Source organism: Elephantulus edwardii, unplaced genomic scaffold (genome assembly GCF_000299155.1).
Source record: "Elephantulus edwardii isolate Elephantulus edwardi_28Jun2011 unplaced genomic scaffold, EleEdw1.0 scaffold00449, whole genome shotgun sequence".
NCBI classification, from domain to species: domain Eukaryota; kingdom Metazoa; phylum Chordata; class Mammalia; order Macroscelidea; family Macroscelididae; genus Elephantulus; species Elephantulus edwardii.
In genome coordinates, this window is record NW_006400199.1 from 369,129 (window position 1) to 383,657 (window position 14,529).

At 39.6% G+C, this 14,529-nt stretch overlaps 1 protein-coding gene across 1 annotated transcript in view; it reads right to left on the minus strand.

Annotated features, from left to right (window-relative positions):
• The window catches only part of MYO1E (myosin IE), a 171,567-nt gene that overhangs the window by 110,718 nt on the left and 46,320 nt on the right, over positions 1-14,529 (minus strand). The window contains exons 6-8 of the mRNA XM_006902783.1: positions 11,936-12,025; positions 5,701-5,832; positions 951-1,085 (exon numbers count right to left, since the gene is read on the minus strand). Coding sequence (XP_006902845.1) covers positions 951-1,085; positions 5,701-5,832; positions 11,936-12,025 — 357 coding nt within the window. The remainder of the gene's footprint in view (positions 1-950; positions 1,086-5,700; positions 5,833-11,935; positions 12,026-14,529) is intronic.

Below are 14,529 nucleotides of genomic sequence, written 5' to 3' on the forward strand. Positions count from 1 at the left end.
TTATTTTTGTGTGAGTGTACCGTCAAATCAGATCTGACTGGTACAGGAGGAGATTGTCTCTCCTTCCCTGGCAGAGCATCTGGTGGACATTCTGCCCTTTTAAAGCACAATGTCAGCTTTCTTCAAACTGAACCTCCAAAGTCTATTCAAGGTCTCCCATCAGTTCTGCGTCTGGGAGAAGGAATGAGCCTGGCTTACACGGGATTTAACGTGGTGACATACTTCTTTAAGCTAAAAGCATAGCTAGTCCATCTCCAATAAGTTCTAGACCGACTTACTGTTTCCCCTAGGTTGTGGCCTCTCAATAATCTATCTAAATTAGTTTTACAACTTATATCATAATATTCACACAATGCGAAGAACCTATAGTAGAAGTTTTCCCCGTGATCTGCATATTACAGAGGTGAAGTGAAAGTCCTTTAAAAAAAAAAAATCAGAACAGAGATTAAAAAAGGTTAAGGGGAAAAGAAGATGAAGCTGTTCTAAAACCAAATCCTGATTAACACCATAAGAACAGTCTTTGTTTTGCCTTCTAAGGGAAAAACTCAATAATTATGTGGGCTAATCAGCAAACAGGTATGCTTAAAGAAAGGACTCACAATCATTTTGGCCTGTTTATCAGAACTCACGAAGAAAGCGAACAATGACAATATTTTTTGTACAGACTTCAAGCCATCAAGTCATCTTTGGACAACTGGTGTGCTATTTGGTTAACTGAAGGTGAGCCCACTGGTGCAGTCACTGTGTTAATATGGGGTGGCTATGAGGTGGAGTCAAGTCAATGGCAACAGTTTTTAAATTGTATTTGTTTGATGTGTGTTTTAGGATATGGAGTGTTTATAGAAGAATGAGGTAGAAATTTTGTGCTGCTTTTTGCTTTCTTAACCTTTCTATTGCAGGCAATGTTCAGCCAGAGAGCTGTTCTTGCCTGGCCCTGGGCCTGCACTTACCAGAGTTTCTTGAAACTCCCGTTTGTCGTCAATGTCATCCACCTTGTAGGACCCGGAGAGGCTCAGGTAGTAGTAATAGTCCATGCTGGTGATGCCGAGGCTGTGCTTCTGCTCTGCAGAGGCCCCTTCGATGAGCTGGAACAAGAAGAGACGGGAAGGCCATGAGGAGACCACGATGCACTCTCCCAATCACTTCCTCTTTCCTGCCACCGCCAGCCCAGAGTCTCCAATCTCTGCTTTCAAAACAGATATGGAAGCAGTCTTCAAACCGCAAAGGCTCTTCAGAATATCTGATCTCCCTGTGCTGTTGTTACATCCTGTGGAATTGGTTCTGATTCTCAGTGATCTTATAGACAATAGAACAAAAGCCTGACCAATCCTGCACCATCTTCACAATCATTGCTGTATTTGATCCTATTGTTGCAATCGCTATGTCGACTCATTTCATTGAAATAGTCTTTTTTTTTTTTTGCTGCACTATAATTTACCAAGCATGATGCCTTTCTCTAGGAACCAGATTATCTTGATTACATGCCCAGAGTATGTGAGATAAAGTCTCATCATCCTTACATCTGTTGCTGATAGTAGTCTCAAGTCACCCCTTTAAACATGGGCTCTTAATTCTCATAAAAACTAGAATTTGTTCTAGTCCAATGCAACAAAAAACAAACACACAAGTCAGTTTCTGACTCATAGGTAAATTTTTATAGGAAAATACTGTCCAGCTTTCTCCTGCAAGGCTCTTGTGGGATGTGAAGCAATGGCCTTCCTGTTAGCAGTCTAACACATTAAAAGAACTAACTGCTATGTTTTCACAAGTCTTATAAAATCAGATTATAAAAAACAAGCTCCTGTTAGGACTTCTTATGGCTTCGTAAAGTGGAGCTAGAGCTTCTATGCCTTTTCTAGCAGGACACATATTAAATAAACAAGCCTTGCTCCAGTCTCTGGTGTTCGGACATTTCCAAAACATCTAACTGTCTTTCATCATTCTGTTTAAGCTCTGAGGTCTGCCTTTGCCTGGTGACACCCTCCTAAAGAACACCAATCAGTGACAGGCTGGAAGATGCTCCATAACCAACTTTAGGAGGAAAAAAACTCACAAAATCATAGCATTTGCCAATTTCTGTAGTGTAAATACCCTAACATAACTGACTTCAAAGTCACAACAAGACATCAAGTAAAAGAAGCAGTAGAAAGAGATGCTCATAGCCCATGTGAGTCAGCTCCAGCACACCACTGACTCCACCCATCAAGTATTTAGGAAAATAAAGCAAAGGCCACTCTAACCACATTCTTCTCTCTTTGTCAAATTCTTCCTGGCATCTTGGTTTCTCCTTCCCCAAAAGAGGGGACTATTACTCCATTACTGAAAAGTTCTAGATCATCTCATGACATTAGATTTCCTTAGTTTTCTTTCTCATCTTCTCAATCTTTCTGGACTGCTCCCTCTATTTTGTTCTTTCTACATTTTGTATAAAATTACTTAAGGAGCAATGAAGTCAGTCTGAAGATGAAGGTACGCCTGATTCAGATCATGGTCTTTTCAATAACCTGCTATGCATCTGAGAGCTGGACAATGACTAAGGATGACAGAAGAAGAATGGATGCCTTTGAGTTTGAGTTATGGTGTTGGAGAAAAGTACTAGATGGAGTCCCATGGACTGCTAAAAGAACAAATATGTCTTGGAGAGAGAACAGCCAGAAGGCTCCCTGGAAACAAAGATGACAAAGCTTCATCTCACATACTTTGGGCATGTTGTTAGATAAGGCTATTCCTTGGAAATCCAGACATTATACTCGGAAAGGTGGAGGACTGACGATAGAGAGGAAGACCTTCAACCAGATGGGCTGACATAGTAACTGCTGCAATGGGCTCAAATGTTACAGAATGATGCGGATGGTATAGGACAGGACAAAATTCAGATCTCTGTTCAGAGAGTCACTCTGAATTGTACTTGACTCGATGGCACCTAACAACAACTTTCTGTCTAAGAAAAAGTTTCCCCCCTTCTTGTTCAGTTTCTTAACTAACACTGCACTCTTGTTTTCTCTTCCCCATTTTCTTTCTCTTCCTTCCAGAAGGCTTTCCTTGCCTCTCAGAGCATCAAGTCATAGAATCTACTTTTGTACCACCAGTAAAGCATCTGCACTCTGGCTTCTTCTCACTGCCCTGCAAAAATTCTTGTCTACTCTCTAGTGGGTAAATATAACAGCACTTTCTTGATCCCCAAGTCCTTGCTCTGTCCCTCTGCCCCAACAGGACTGAGTATCTTGATCCTCTTTGCTCATTATTCTCATCTTTCCCCAGTTTCATTGAAATATGTGGAGTCCTAGAACTCTTCCTTCTGACTATTCATCATTCTATAGTTGTAGACCATTTCCTAGACCCTAAGTGGGCATCATTATCTCTCCAGAGTTATTCCTACAAGAATCTCATATATTTCACAACTTTAATTATTCCTTTACGTTAGAATCATGAATAGTCTTCTCCTTGAGTTCATACTTTCCCCACCTCTCCCCAACTTACCCCCATTCTAGTGGTTTCCAACCTGTGCAATGAGGACTCTTGAAGGATATGGGGCTTGCATTTACTTAAAATGCCCTTAAATTATATTATGCACCTTTGTCCAGTGCTCAAATAAATAATATACTGTGTGGGCTACACATGAAATTTGGAAATTATCCATACTCGTTTTTTTTAACATTATTTAAAAGTATTACTGAATTCAGAGAAGGCTTTTGGTCATTTATGTACATTTTTTCACCTGTCAGATACCACCTAAAATAATTATTTCTCATCATATAAGATGTCTGTATAGTTGGAAAGATTGAATTGGAAGTACTAACACAGTTTAACAATTAAGTTGTTTTCTAATTAAACCAAGGAACAGTTGTTACATCCCTTTTTAAGGAAAATCTAAAATAGAGCCCTAATAGAGATAAGACTCCTGGCATGTGACTGTAGCAATAGGCTCAAGTATGCCAGAGATGACGAGGATGGTACAGGACAGGACAGGGTTCAGATTTGTTGTTCACAGGGTCACTTAGAGTTATACTCAACTTGATGGCATCTAACAACAACAACAACAACAACTGGCATGTCTTATTTTACTGCATCACATTTGTTGTGCTTCACAGATTTCTTTATTTTTCCAACATCATGGGTTCATAACAGTTCTCTGTGTAATATATTGGTAATTATCACACCATTTCCAACTCTTTCCATAAAGCTATTGTATACTTAATAGACTTGAGTATAGATAAAGATTTTTTTATGTACCAGGAAACAAAAAAATTAACAGGACTTGCTTTATTATGGTGGGTTTGAATGGAACTGGCAATATCTTAAAAGTATGCCTCTAAAATGTAAGGAAAAACATTAAAAAGATACATGTCTGGTATCATTTTATATATATATATTTAATAATTTTAATGAACATCTACAGAGATTTTGGATTTCCATTCATTCATGGCTGCACTTCTCTCCCCGCCCAGCCCTCCCCTCCATCATTATCTTTTTAAGAAACTGAAATAGTTGAACCAAATGATAGTTAAAGTTGGAAATAGAATATAAATGTATTCACACAACTGCCTTATCTGCAAAGTCACGATGTCTTTTGAGGGTCTAGGTTGAAATTTACGGACTTCACATTAAAGGTCTTAACTCTGCGTCTGAGAGTTCTGGTGGCCTAGTGCTAAGAAGCTACGTGGAAATGTCAAAAGCACACAATTCAAATCTACCAGCTGTTTCATGGGAGAAGGATGGGCAATCTCCTCCCTTGCAATTTACTGCCTATGAAAATCTGCTATGGGGCAGCTATGAGGGCAGTTCCAGTTCCACAGCACACAAAAGACACTACCACCCTATTTTCTGGTCTTTGGAACAACACTTGCAAAGTGGCTGAGGCACGTTTCACCAGCAGGCTTTCCTCTCTCCTATATCCACTGCTTTTTTTTAGACCAACTGATCTCATTGACAATTCTCCCTTACACTTAACCATCAATATCTGTATTTCTCCAAAATGATCTTAAACAGTCTCCCTGTATTCATTCCCATTGGGCGAAGAATCAAACACTCTTATTGTTGTTTACAATTATGTTAATACTGTATTGACTATTTAAATTTAGGAAACCTTGTGTCTAAATTAGGAAGAATTGTGAATGAATATACTCACAATTGTTTTTGCACACTGACTTGCACATATGGTAGGAACAGAGATCGTAAATATGAATAGGTCAAAAACACAGTAACTATTGATACATATAGTGAAAATGAATAAGGAAGACTGAAGAAGAATTGACGCTTTTGAATTGTAGTGTTGGCAAAGAATATTGACTGTACTATGGACTACCAACAGAATAAACAAATCCATCTTGGATGCAGAGCAGTGAGAATGCTCCTGAGAGGCACGGAGGGTGAGACATGGACTCACATACTCTAGGGTATGTTATCAGGGGGGCCAATTCCTGGAAAAAAGATACCATGTTTGGTAAGGCAGAGCAAAAAGAAAAAACAACAGAAGACCCTCAAAAGGCAGACTGACACAGTGTCTACTGCAGTAGAGTTTATGAGGCTGACCCAGGACCAGAAAGTGTTTTGTTCTATTGTACATGGGTTGCTAGGAATCAGAACCAACTCAGTAACACCCAACAGTGTGTTCAGGCTTCCATGATGAAACCTGACAACTGAGGGGGGGATAAAGAGAAGAAAGATTAGGAATTGGGCAGAAATTATATAAAGGAAAACCTGGTAGAATATATGAAAACTCCGCTCTCCGGGGTTCCTCATCACCACCCTGGATTTTTCCAGAAGGAAGTTGGAGATCTTTCCACCATCTGGTTCTCCACCTGGGCTGAACTGAATTTCAAAGTATTTTCCCTGCAAAAAAAAAAAAAAGTAGAGGAAAGGATTTCCTTCAATAGTTGATAAACAAAAAACCATGATATTCCAAATAGGCTTTTGATATGGTATATAATTCAAGGAAATTAATTTTAAAAAGGTATTGAGAACCTTCCTGCATTCTAGTCTAGACTTCCTTACCCTTCCTTTCCCTCTATGCTCTTGTCTAATCACATAAATCTATGTTTAGAGAGACTCTATCGTTCTAGCCTGACTAAATAGGGGAAAAACTATAGTCCTTGCCAATTTCCTCCCAGTAGGTACGTGAATCCTAAACCAGGAAGGTGTAAGAATGGTCTAGAAGACCCAATGGGCCCTTGTTTAACAAGAGTGAACTCTGTCAGCTTCTTTGAGGGGAAGCAAATCTTCCCCAGGCAGATATCCTGATTTGAGAAAAAAAGTCAATGATTTCTTCCTTGAAGCATCCAAAGTTGTCCTCTGAAATAAAAATATGTGATTATAGACAAAGTTCTTTTCAGTTAGATCTGAGTATAGGGATTTTTGTGGTTGGTATTATGATTATTATTTCCCTCTTTATATTATAGCTAATAGGCATAAAGGAGAATGAAAAAGCTACTCACATGAAGTAAACAATTTTTTTTTCTTTCTTACTAGAACATAGATTGCCTCGAGTCTTCAGAAATTTGTATGTCATTAGTGGTTAGGAGAGTAAATGTAAAAATATTTAAAAAGAAAGTGAATATTAGGAAATGGTGTAGCTTATGACCCTTGTGGAGACCAAGTCTACGGCTTACAGCCTCTGAAAACTGCTGGAGGATCAGCTATAAGTTGGTTCTGATTTGATGGCATATAACAGCAACAATATAAACTAAAATATATATAAAACTTTGAAAATGAAACAACAAAAAGATGAATAACTAAAAATGAGATTCAAACTTCCACCAAACACATGAAAGTGTTCTCAGGTAATTATTCATCAGAAATGCAAATTTAAACCACCATTTGATACCATTTCATTCTCACTAAGATGGCTAAGATAAAATAACTAATGTTAACGGGGATGTGGTGAACTGATTAAAAATCTTTACCCATTTGCTGGTGAGAATGCAAAATAGTAGAGCCATTGTGGAAAATAGTATGGTGGTTCCTCAAAAACTAGAACAACCATATGATCCAGCAATTCCACCCTGGCTATAAGCCCAGGAGATTTGAAAGCAGGGACTGAAAAAACGAGACATGTCCTCAATGTTCATTGCAGCATTGTTCCCAATAACTAAAAGGTAGAAGCAATCTAAATGTCCATTAACAGACAAATAAGTAAACAAAACATGGGACATGCACACCATGGAAAACTGCTCAACCAGCAGAAGAAATAAAGACTTGATACATGTTCCAGTATGAATGAAGTTGAATGCATTACACTGAGCAAAAGAAGTCAAACAGAAAGAGACAGATATTGTATGACTTCACCTATACAAAAAAATTAAGGAAAGGATAATGAACACAAACCAAAGTCTGTTAGTAGTTCAAAGGGACAGAGAAAGGGAGGGAAAAGAGAGTCAATTGTAATGGGAAAAATCTCATTAGGGGCAGAATTGTATTATAATTGTGTTATAATTGCTGTTAATGATAGCTTCCTATATCTGAAGGAAGTTAAATAAGCAAAAGTTGTGTGATAGAGCTATGTAAAAGAACAACAACAACAAAAAGAGGAGCTGCCGAGGTGGCTTATGTACAGTCAAAAACTTTCGCAGGATTTGATTTCTTTCTTTGGAGGTTTAGAGTCATGTTTTTATGGGACATCCCAAATAAGTGGCCTGATAATGTGTTTAATGCCTTTTGTTCTATCTCCTCATTCATTATGTAGCAGCTAGGATCTTAAAAGCTTTTTTTGTGGCCATCCAAAAACACAACCATTGGTCTTTTTTTTTACCAGGAGAGTTAGAAGAAGAATCAGAAATAACAAGCAACAACAATTCATTACTGTTAAATTGGAACCGACTCATAGCTTATCCTCCAGAGAATTTTCAGAGGCTGTAAATCGCACAGGAGAAGGCTGCCTATCCTTCTCCCATGGAGCAGCTGTTATTTTTGTTAGGTACTATTGTATTGAGTACGACCCATAGCAACCCTATGAACTACAGACCTGAACTCTGTTCTATCCTGTGCCATCCTCACAATTCCTGACACACTAGGGCCCATTGTGGCAGTCACTGTGTCAATCCACCTGGTTGAGGGTCTTCCTTTCCTTCGATGACACTCTGCTTTTCCAAGCATGATTTCCCTCTCCAAGGAACAGAGTCTTCTGGCAACATGCTCAAAGTATGTGAGGCAAAGTTTTCTCTTCTTTGCTTCCAAAGAGCACTCTGGCTGCACTTTCTCCAAGATAAAATTTTTGCTCTTTGGCAATCCACAGAATGTTCAGTACTCTTCTCCTACACCACATCTCAAAGACATCAATTCTTCTTCTGTCATCCTTATATACTGTCCAGCTCTTAGATGCATAGCAAGTGATCAGAAAGACCATGGCTTGAATCAGATGTACCTTAGTCCTCAAACTGACATCACTGCTTCTCATTAATTTGGAGAGGTTTCTAACTACAGACTTTCCTAGTGCAATATGTCTCCTGATTTCCTGACTGCTGGTACCAACAGTGTTGCTTGTGGATCCAAATAAAATGAAGTTGTTGACAGTTTCAATTTTTTTTACATCAATCAAAATGTTGCCTATTGGTCCAGTGTTAACAATTTTTGTTTTCTTGACACTGAGATGCAATCTATATTGAAGGCTACATTCTTGATCTTCCGCAACATGTGTTTTAAGTCCTCCTCAATTTCAGCAAGCAAGGTTGTGTCATCTGCATAATGCAGGTTATTGATGAGTCTTCTCTGATCTTGAAGCCATATTCTTCTCCACAGAGTCCAAGTTCTTGAATAATTTGTTAAGCATACAAATTGAATAGGTATCCTCCATTGGTGATGGAGCAGCTAGTAGATTCAAATTGTACACATTAGTGTTGACAAAGCGACCCTTTATCATTAAGCCACCAGAGCTCCCTGATCAGTGTAATTGTTGTTGGTGTGTGCTACTCAGTCAGAACCGATCCAGAGCTGACCTTCCAGTGGGTTTTCAGAGACAGTAAATCAATCACATGGGAGAAGACTGTCTCTCCTCCCACAAGCAGTATAATAGGACCTCTAAACACTGATATATATAAACGGAAATTGGGTATTATATAATGTTTGCACTTAAAACCAAAAATCAGATCATATTACACATATTATCCTGTAGTTTATTTCTTCCTTAATTTAACAAGATCTTATGAATGACTTTTAAAAATAAGTAGGGAGTCTGGTGGCAATGTCTATGAAGAGTTGTGCTGGAAACCCAAAGTCTCCAACCATTTGAATCCAGAACTTTCTGCAGGAGAATGATGGGCAGCCTCCCCTGTTATGATTGACAGCCTCCAAAACCCAATGGAAAGTCACAGTGCCTCAGAACCAACCCAACAGTAGTGAGCTTGTGCTTTTAATTAAGTCATTATTAACAGGAAACTTTTACTCTCCTGGGAAAAACGGGTTATTCATCAACTGTTAGCGTCTTTCCTCAGGTATGACTGGCCCCCCTAAAGTGTGCCCAACTGAACAGACATACAGGACATGCAGTAGGGAATTAAGGGGTAGGAACGGGGATAAATCTGAATAAGTGAGTGAATGAAATACCAATTTATTTATAAACTTCCATTCAAATCCCAATAGAAAACCAAACCCAAACCTAGGGGTAGTTGTACCCTGTTACCTGGGGATACCATGAGTTAGAATGTTAGCTCTATCCGTAAATAAAAAATATACTGTCTATGAAAAACAAAACAAAACAAAAAAAAGAAGAGTTAATTTGGCCAACTCAGAATTTTTAGAGGCAGATTAAGATGGACACTTAGGGGAAAGGTCAAAGATCAAAAAAGGTCAAGAGGAAAGTTAATTCATCTTTCCTGTCTGATTACCTAGAAACTGTTTTAGAATAACACAACCTAGGAACTGAGTTGGCAGGTAGTGGGAGGTTGGGGGGGTGCGGGGGAGAGAGGTGGGAATGAGAGAGAAAGAGAAATGACCCATGAGTAATTAGCTTGAATGATACTGGCCAATCAGGAAACAGAGGGCAACTGACAGACATGTTTTGTCAGGGAACTTGATAATTATTACATGTAAAAACTTAACAAGACCACTCTTAGAAATAGACATTTCTTCCCCAAATGGAGAGCTAATAAAACATTGTTTTTCTTTAAAATCCTCATTAATTTATTTTGAAATTATCAGAATCAACTTCACAAATGGATCCTGCAATGCTTTAGATCAACACATGATCTATGGTTAAGCTGCAAAATCTATAAAAGTCAAAGCAACTTGGTACACATTAATTTCTTTTTCAGTGTAGCATTTTCCCCAAGAGAATATAGTCATATTCATCCTTGCCAGATTTTCTGTTTACCCCTTCAGGAGACATCCAAACAGAAAAAAATACCTAAATGGGCATCCACAATAGTCCATTTAGTCGAAATTTCCATTACCAGGGGTAAGTGGACCAGTTAAGTAGCTCTCTGTGAAGCCTGTTAAGTCTTTTTTGGATGTGATTATATTTAATGACTATATAAACATATGCTCAAAGCTCTAATGGACATGGTAGGGAGTGCCTTTTTAGACAACTCAGGTAGCTGGGTTACTCTGGCTGATTAAGAGGGTGAACAGACTCTCAGTGGAAAGAACCTCCAAGGTGGAGAGAGCCAAAGTGTCCACTCATTTCAGTGTCCCTAGACCATGAAGTTCCAGGGGCAAAATAATTCTTGCCCAGCTACAAAACCTGGGATGCCCATCATGTCACTCAGATAAACATCTTTGTGTGGAAAGGTCTTATCTCCATGTTGCAAAGTAAAGTCCTCTAAGATTAAAACTGATATTTTTAAAAAAAAAATTCTCTTATATCTTTTTTTCCCATAAAATCATTCCCATTATGTTTTATAAAACTAATCACCACTGAACTGTACTCATCATTACTGTCTTTCCAGATCTCCACCAGATCTGTCCCATTTCCTTACCCTTTTTCCCTCCCCTCACCAAATTTTGTGACGCTATGATTTCCTCTCCTGCCCATCCTCACCCCTCTGCTCTCACCACCCCTCCTTTGGATCCTTATATATGTTTTACTAGCTATCTTTCTATTTTTGCAATAATGGTCTTATGCCGTATTTGTCCTTATGAGACTGAGATAGTTCATTCAGCATAAAGCTCTCCAGTCTCTCCCAAGTTACATAGTAATTTTCAAAATCATGGCTCCTGAGTGCTGTGTAGTATTACATCATGTGAATGTACCAGAATTTCTCAACCCACTCAATTGTGGTTCAACATCTGGGCTGTTCCCATGTTCTTGCAATTATAAATAATGCTACTATCAACACTTGTGTGCAAATCTCCATTTGTGTCTCAGTTCTAATTTTCTCACGGTATATTCCTAGCAGTGGAACAGCTGGGTCATAGGGAATTTCTATGTTCCAAAACTGATATTTTTATTTTCTCTAGTATGGTGTCATGGATGTTTCAAAGTTGTAACCCCAGTACCTATGAGTGAATGTGACCTCATATGAAAATAGGGTCTCATCAGATGGAGTAGGGTAGGTCTCAAGGAGAATAAAGAGAAAGGGCTACACTCAAGGAGAAAATGCTGAGAAAAAGCTTCACCTACAAGCTGAAGAAGGCCAAGGATTGCCATAAGAAGCCAGGAGGCATAGAATAATTTCTCTGTCATATGATTCTAGAAGAATAAGTACAGTTCTATGTTGGTTAGAGCTTCCTGGACCCTGACACAATCAATACATTTGTGTTCTTCATAGCCACCTACTTTGTGCTGCTTTGTTAGAGCAGCCCTGGGAAACTAAAACAAGCCAACTAAGGCAGTCAAAGTACACACTAAAGTCAAACAGCATACTGCTCTAACATGAAAAGATGGAAGAAAAGGCCTCCTGAGAAAACATAAATGGCTCCTGTTTCCTCTAGGACACCACACTTAAGTCAGGAAAATCAACATCATCAATCAGGTGGCATTCTCCACGTCAGGGCAGAAACTCACAAATCGGCTGGAGTTGTTGTTCCGGACAGTCTTGGCGTTCCCGAAGGCCTCCAGCAGAGGGTTGGACTGCAGGATAATGTCCTTCACGTGCTGTGACAGCAAATACACCAGAGGTTAGGGAGGTAGGACACTTACCAACACAACAGAAATAATTTTCCCCGAGGACTTGGTTTCTGAATGTGGTGAAGAGGCTTCAGGTCTCATGTCTCTGGTGGTTTCTTCCACAGGTTGGGAAACCAAAGCTTACTCGGGTCTCCTAATTTCCTTGAGTTGATGCCAGATTCCCTGGGGCCAGAATTGCCACCAATAAGTCATATTACATCAACCAATAAATCAAGTTCCACAAAGATCACACTGGGTTTTCAAAGTGATTGTTACAGCCTCACCCTGCATTCCCAAGAATGCCAGCTATCACCAAGGAACAAGAGGAGCTAGAAGGGGATCTCTCTGTTGTCCTTTATGGAGCCTATGCTATCAATAGAGAACTCTGAGGTCCTCATCACCAGGGAGTTGCACTGCTAACCCAAAAGCAGGAACCTTACTGGCAGTTTGAATCTGTTAGTTGCTCCATGGGAGAAAGACAGGCAATCACTTCCCAAAAGATTTACAGCCTCCAACATCTGTTGGAGGGTCAGCTATTGATCAGATCTGACTAGATGGCAATAAGCTCTAGTTTTTTTCAGTTTTGCTATTAGGACCCCTCCCCAGCTACTCCACCTACATATTCCATCTCTACTTCCAGTTTCTTTATTACAAATGAGAGTCATATAAGGCTCAGGAGGAAATCAAAGCACCTTCTACAAAAGACTGTAGAAACACAGTCTCGGGGCTTCTTAAATGTTAATGGGGCGGAATTACTTGCAAATCTTGTTAAAATGCAGGTTCTGATTCCATAGGACTGGGGTGGGACCCCAAAATCCACATTTCTAATGAGTTCCCTGGTTCTGCTGGTTAAACTTTGAAAGCTGACACATTGAACAGCCAGGGTCAACACTGAATTGTGTGAAATAATAATCCTTGGCCTACTGGAAGGCAGACATTTGATTTCAAAACCCCCTGCTTTATGCCAAACTGAAAAGTGTGCAAAGCACACCAGAGTCATGGGACAGCTCCACAGATAGGATTTGATGTTGGAGAGTTCTTTGAAGAAATGAGTCACTCCTTGTACTTCTAATTATTCACATGCTATGGTTAAACATGTTCCAGAAATAACAAGTTTTCTGGCTTGGGCTCTTTAGCTACTGACTAATTCCAAGCCAAGACCTCTGTATCATTGTCCTCATAAGAAAACAGGAAGAGGAAAATCAGCATGCAGTGTCTGCAGTCTGGTAACCAAGCAGTAGTCTGTAGCAGAGAGGACCAGATTAAGGCATGGCCAAAGTAAGCCTCAGGCAGCCTGCTGAAAATGCAGGAGAGAGACTGACTGCCATAAGGAATGAGAACTGGCATTCCATTCCGACCAGGCAGTCGTCATTGGCAGTGGCACCAAGGACAAATTCTGGGTGGTCTCTCTACGGGGTTAGTTTCAAAGCCTAGAAACATATTTCCAAGCTGTCTACTTTCCTTTAAAAATGCATGAATTTTTACGATCTTTTATTTTCTTTGTAATTTTGAGTGGCATATATATGGTCATTTATATTTTATATGTTTTGTTTGCTGGCCAAACACATCTTTTATCAAAACACTGTTGTTGTTAGGTGCTATTGAGTCAACTACAATTCATTGCAACCCTATGAACAACAGATCTGAGCCCTGTCCTATCCTGCAATCATCCTCACGATACCCGTCATGCCGGAGCCCATGATCACGGTCACTGTGTCAACCCATCTTGTTGAGGGACTTCTTTTCTTTTCCAGCATGACGGGGTGGGGGGGAGGAAGAGAAGTATTTCTGTTTTGTTTTGTTTTTTTAAAAAGTTTTCATCAACTACAATGACACCCAACAGAATTTTGTGGCATGTGCTAAAAAATGTAAGGAAAAAGAAAGAAAACAAATTTAGGTAAAGAAACAGCCCACTAATACAAGAGCATCCTGGATTTCCGTCTTTATGTCACCTATCTGGAGGTTAGGGTACTGGAGAGAGGCAAGTTGACCCAACCATATCAACATATGTTCTAGTGTTGCACTCATGTTCAGTATGGTGACCACAACCACTGGTGGCTGTCTTGTACTGCAGAGTGCTAAGCCCAGCTGATATGTGCTGTACGTTGAAAATAACTGCTGTATTTCAAAGACATAGTACCAAAAAAACCCAAAGGTACCTGGTTAAAGTGCTTATCTCTTAAGCAAAAGGTCAGTGGCATGATCTACTAGCTGCTCACAGACAAGAATTTGGTAGCCTGGCCCTGTAGAAATTTAAACTAAAGGAATCTGGGGTGGTCAAGTTGGATCTGACTTAGTGCTGACCCTGTAGAGGGTCTTAGACTGGAAATCACATGAGGGGAGACTGTTCACCGTCCTCCCACCAGAGTCATTGATGGATTCAAACTACCTGGGAGCCGTCAACGCTCGGCCAGCAGTGGGGTTTTTTATTTTAGCACAAAAAAAAGCACCATTCATATTTTAATTTGAGAGAGAGAGAGAGAGAGAGAGAG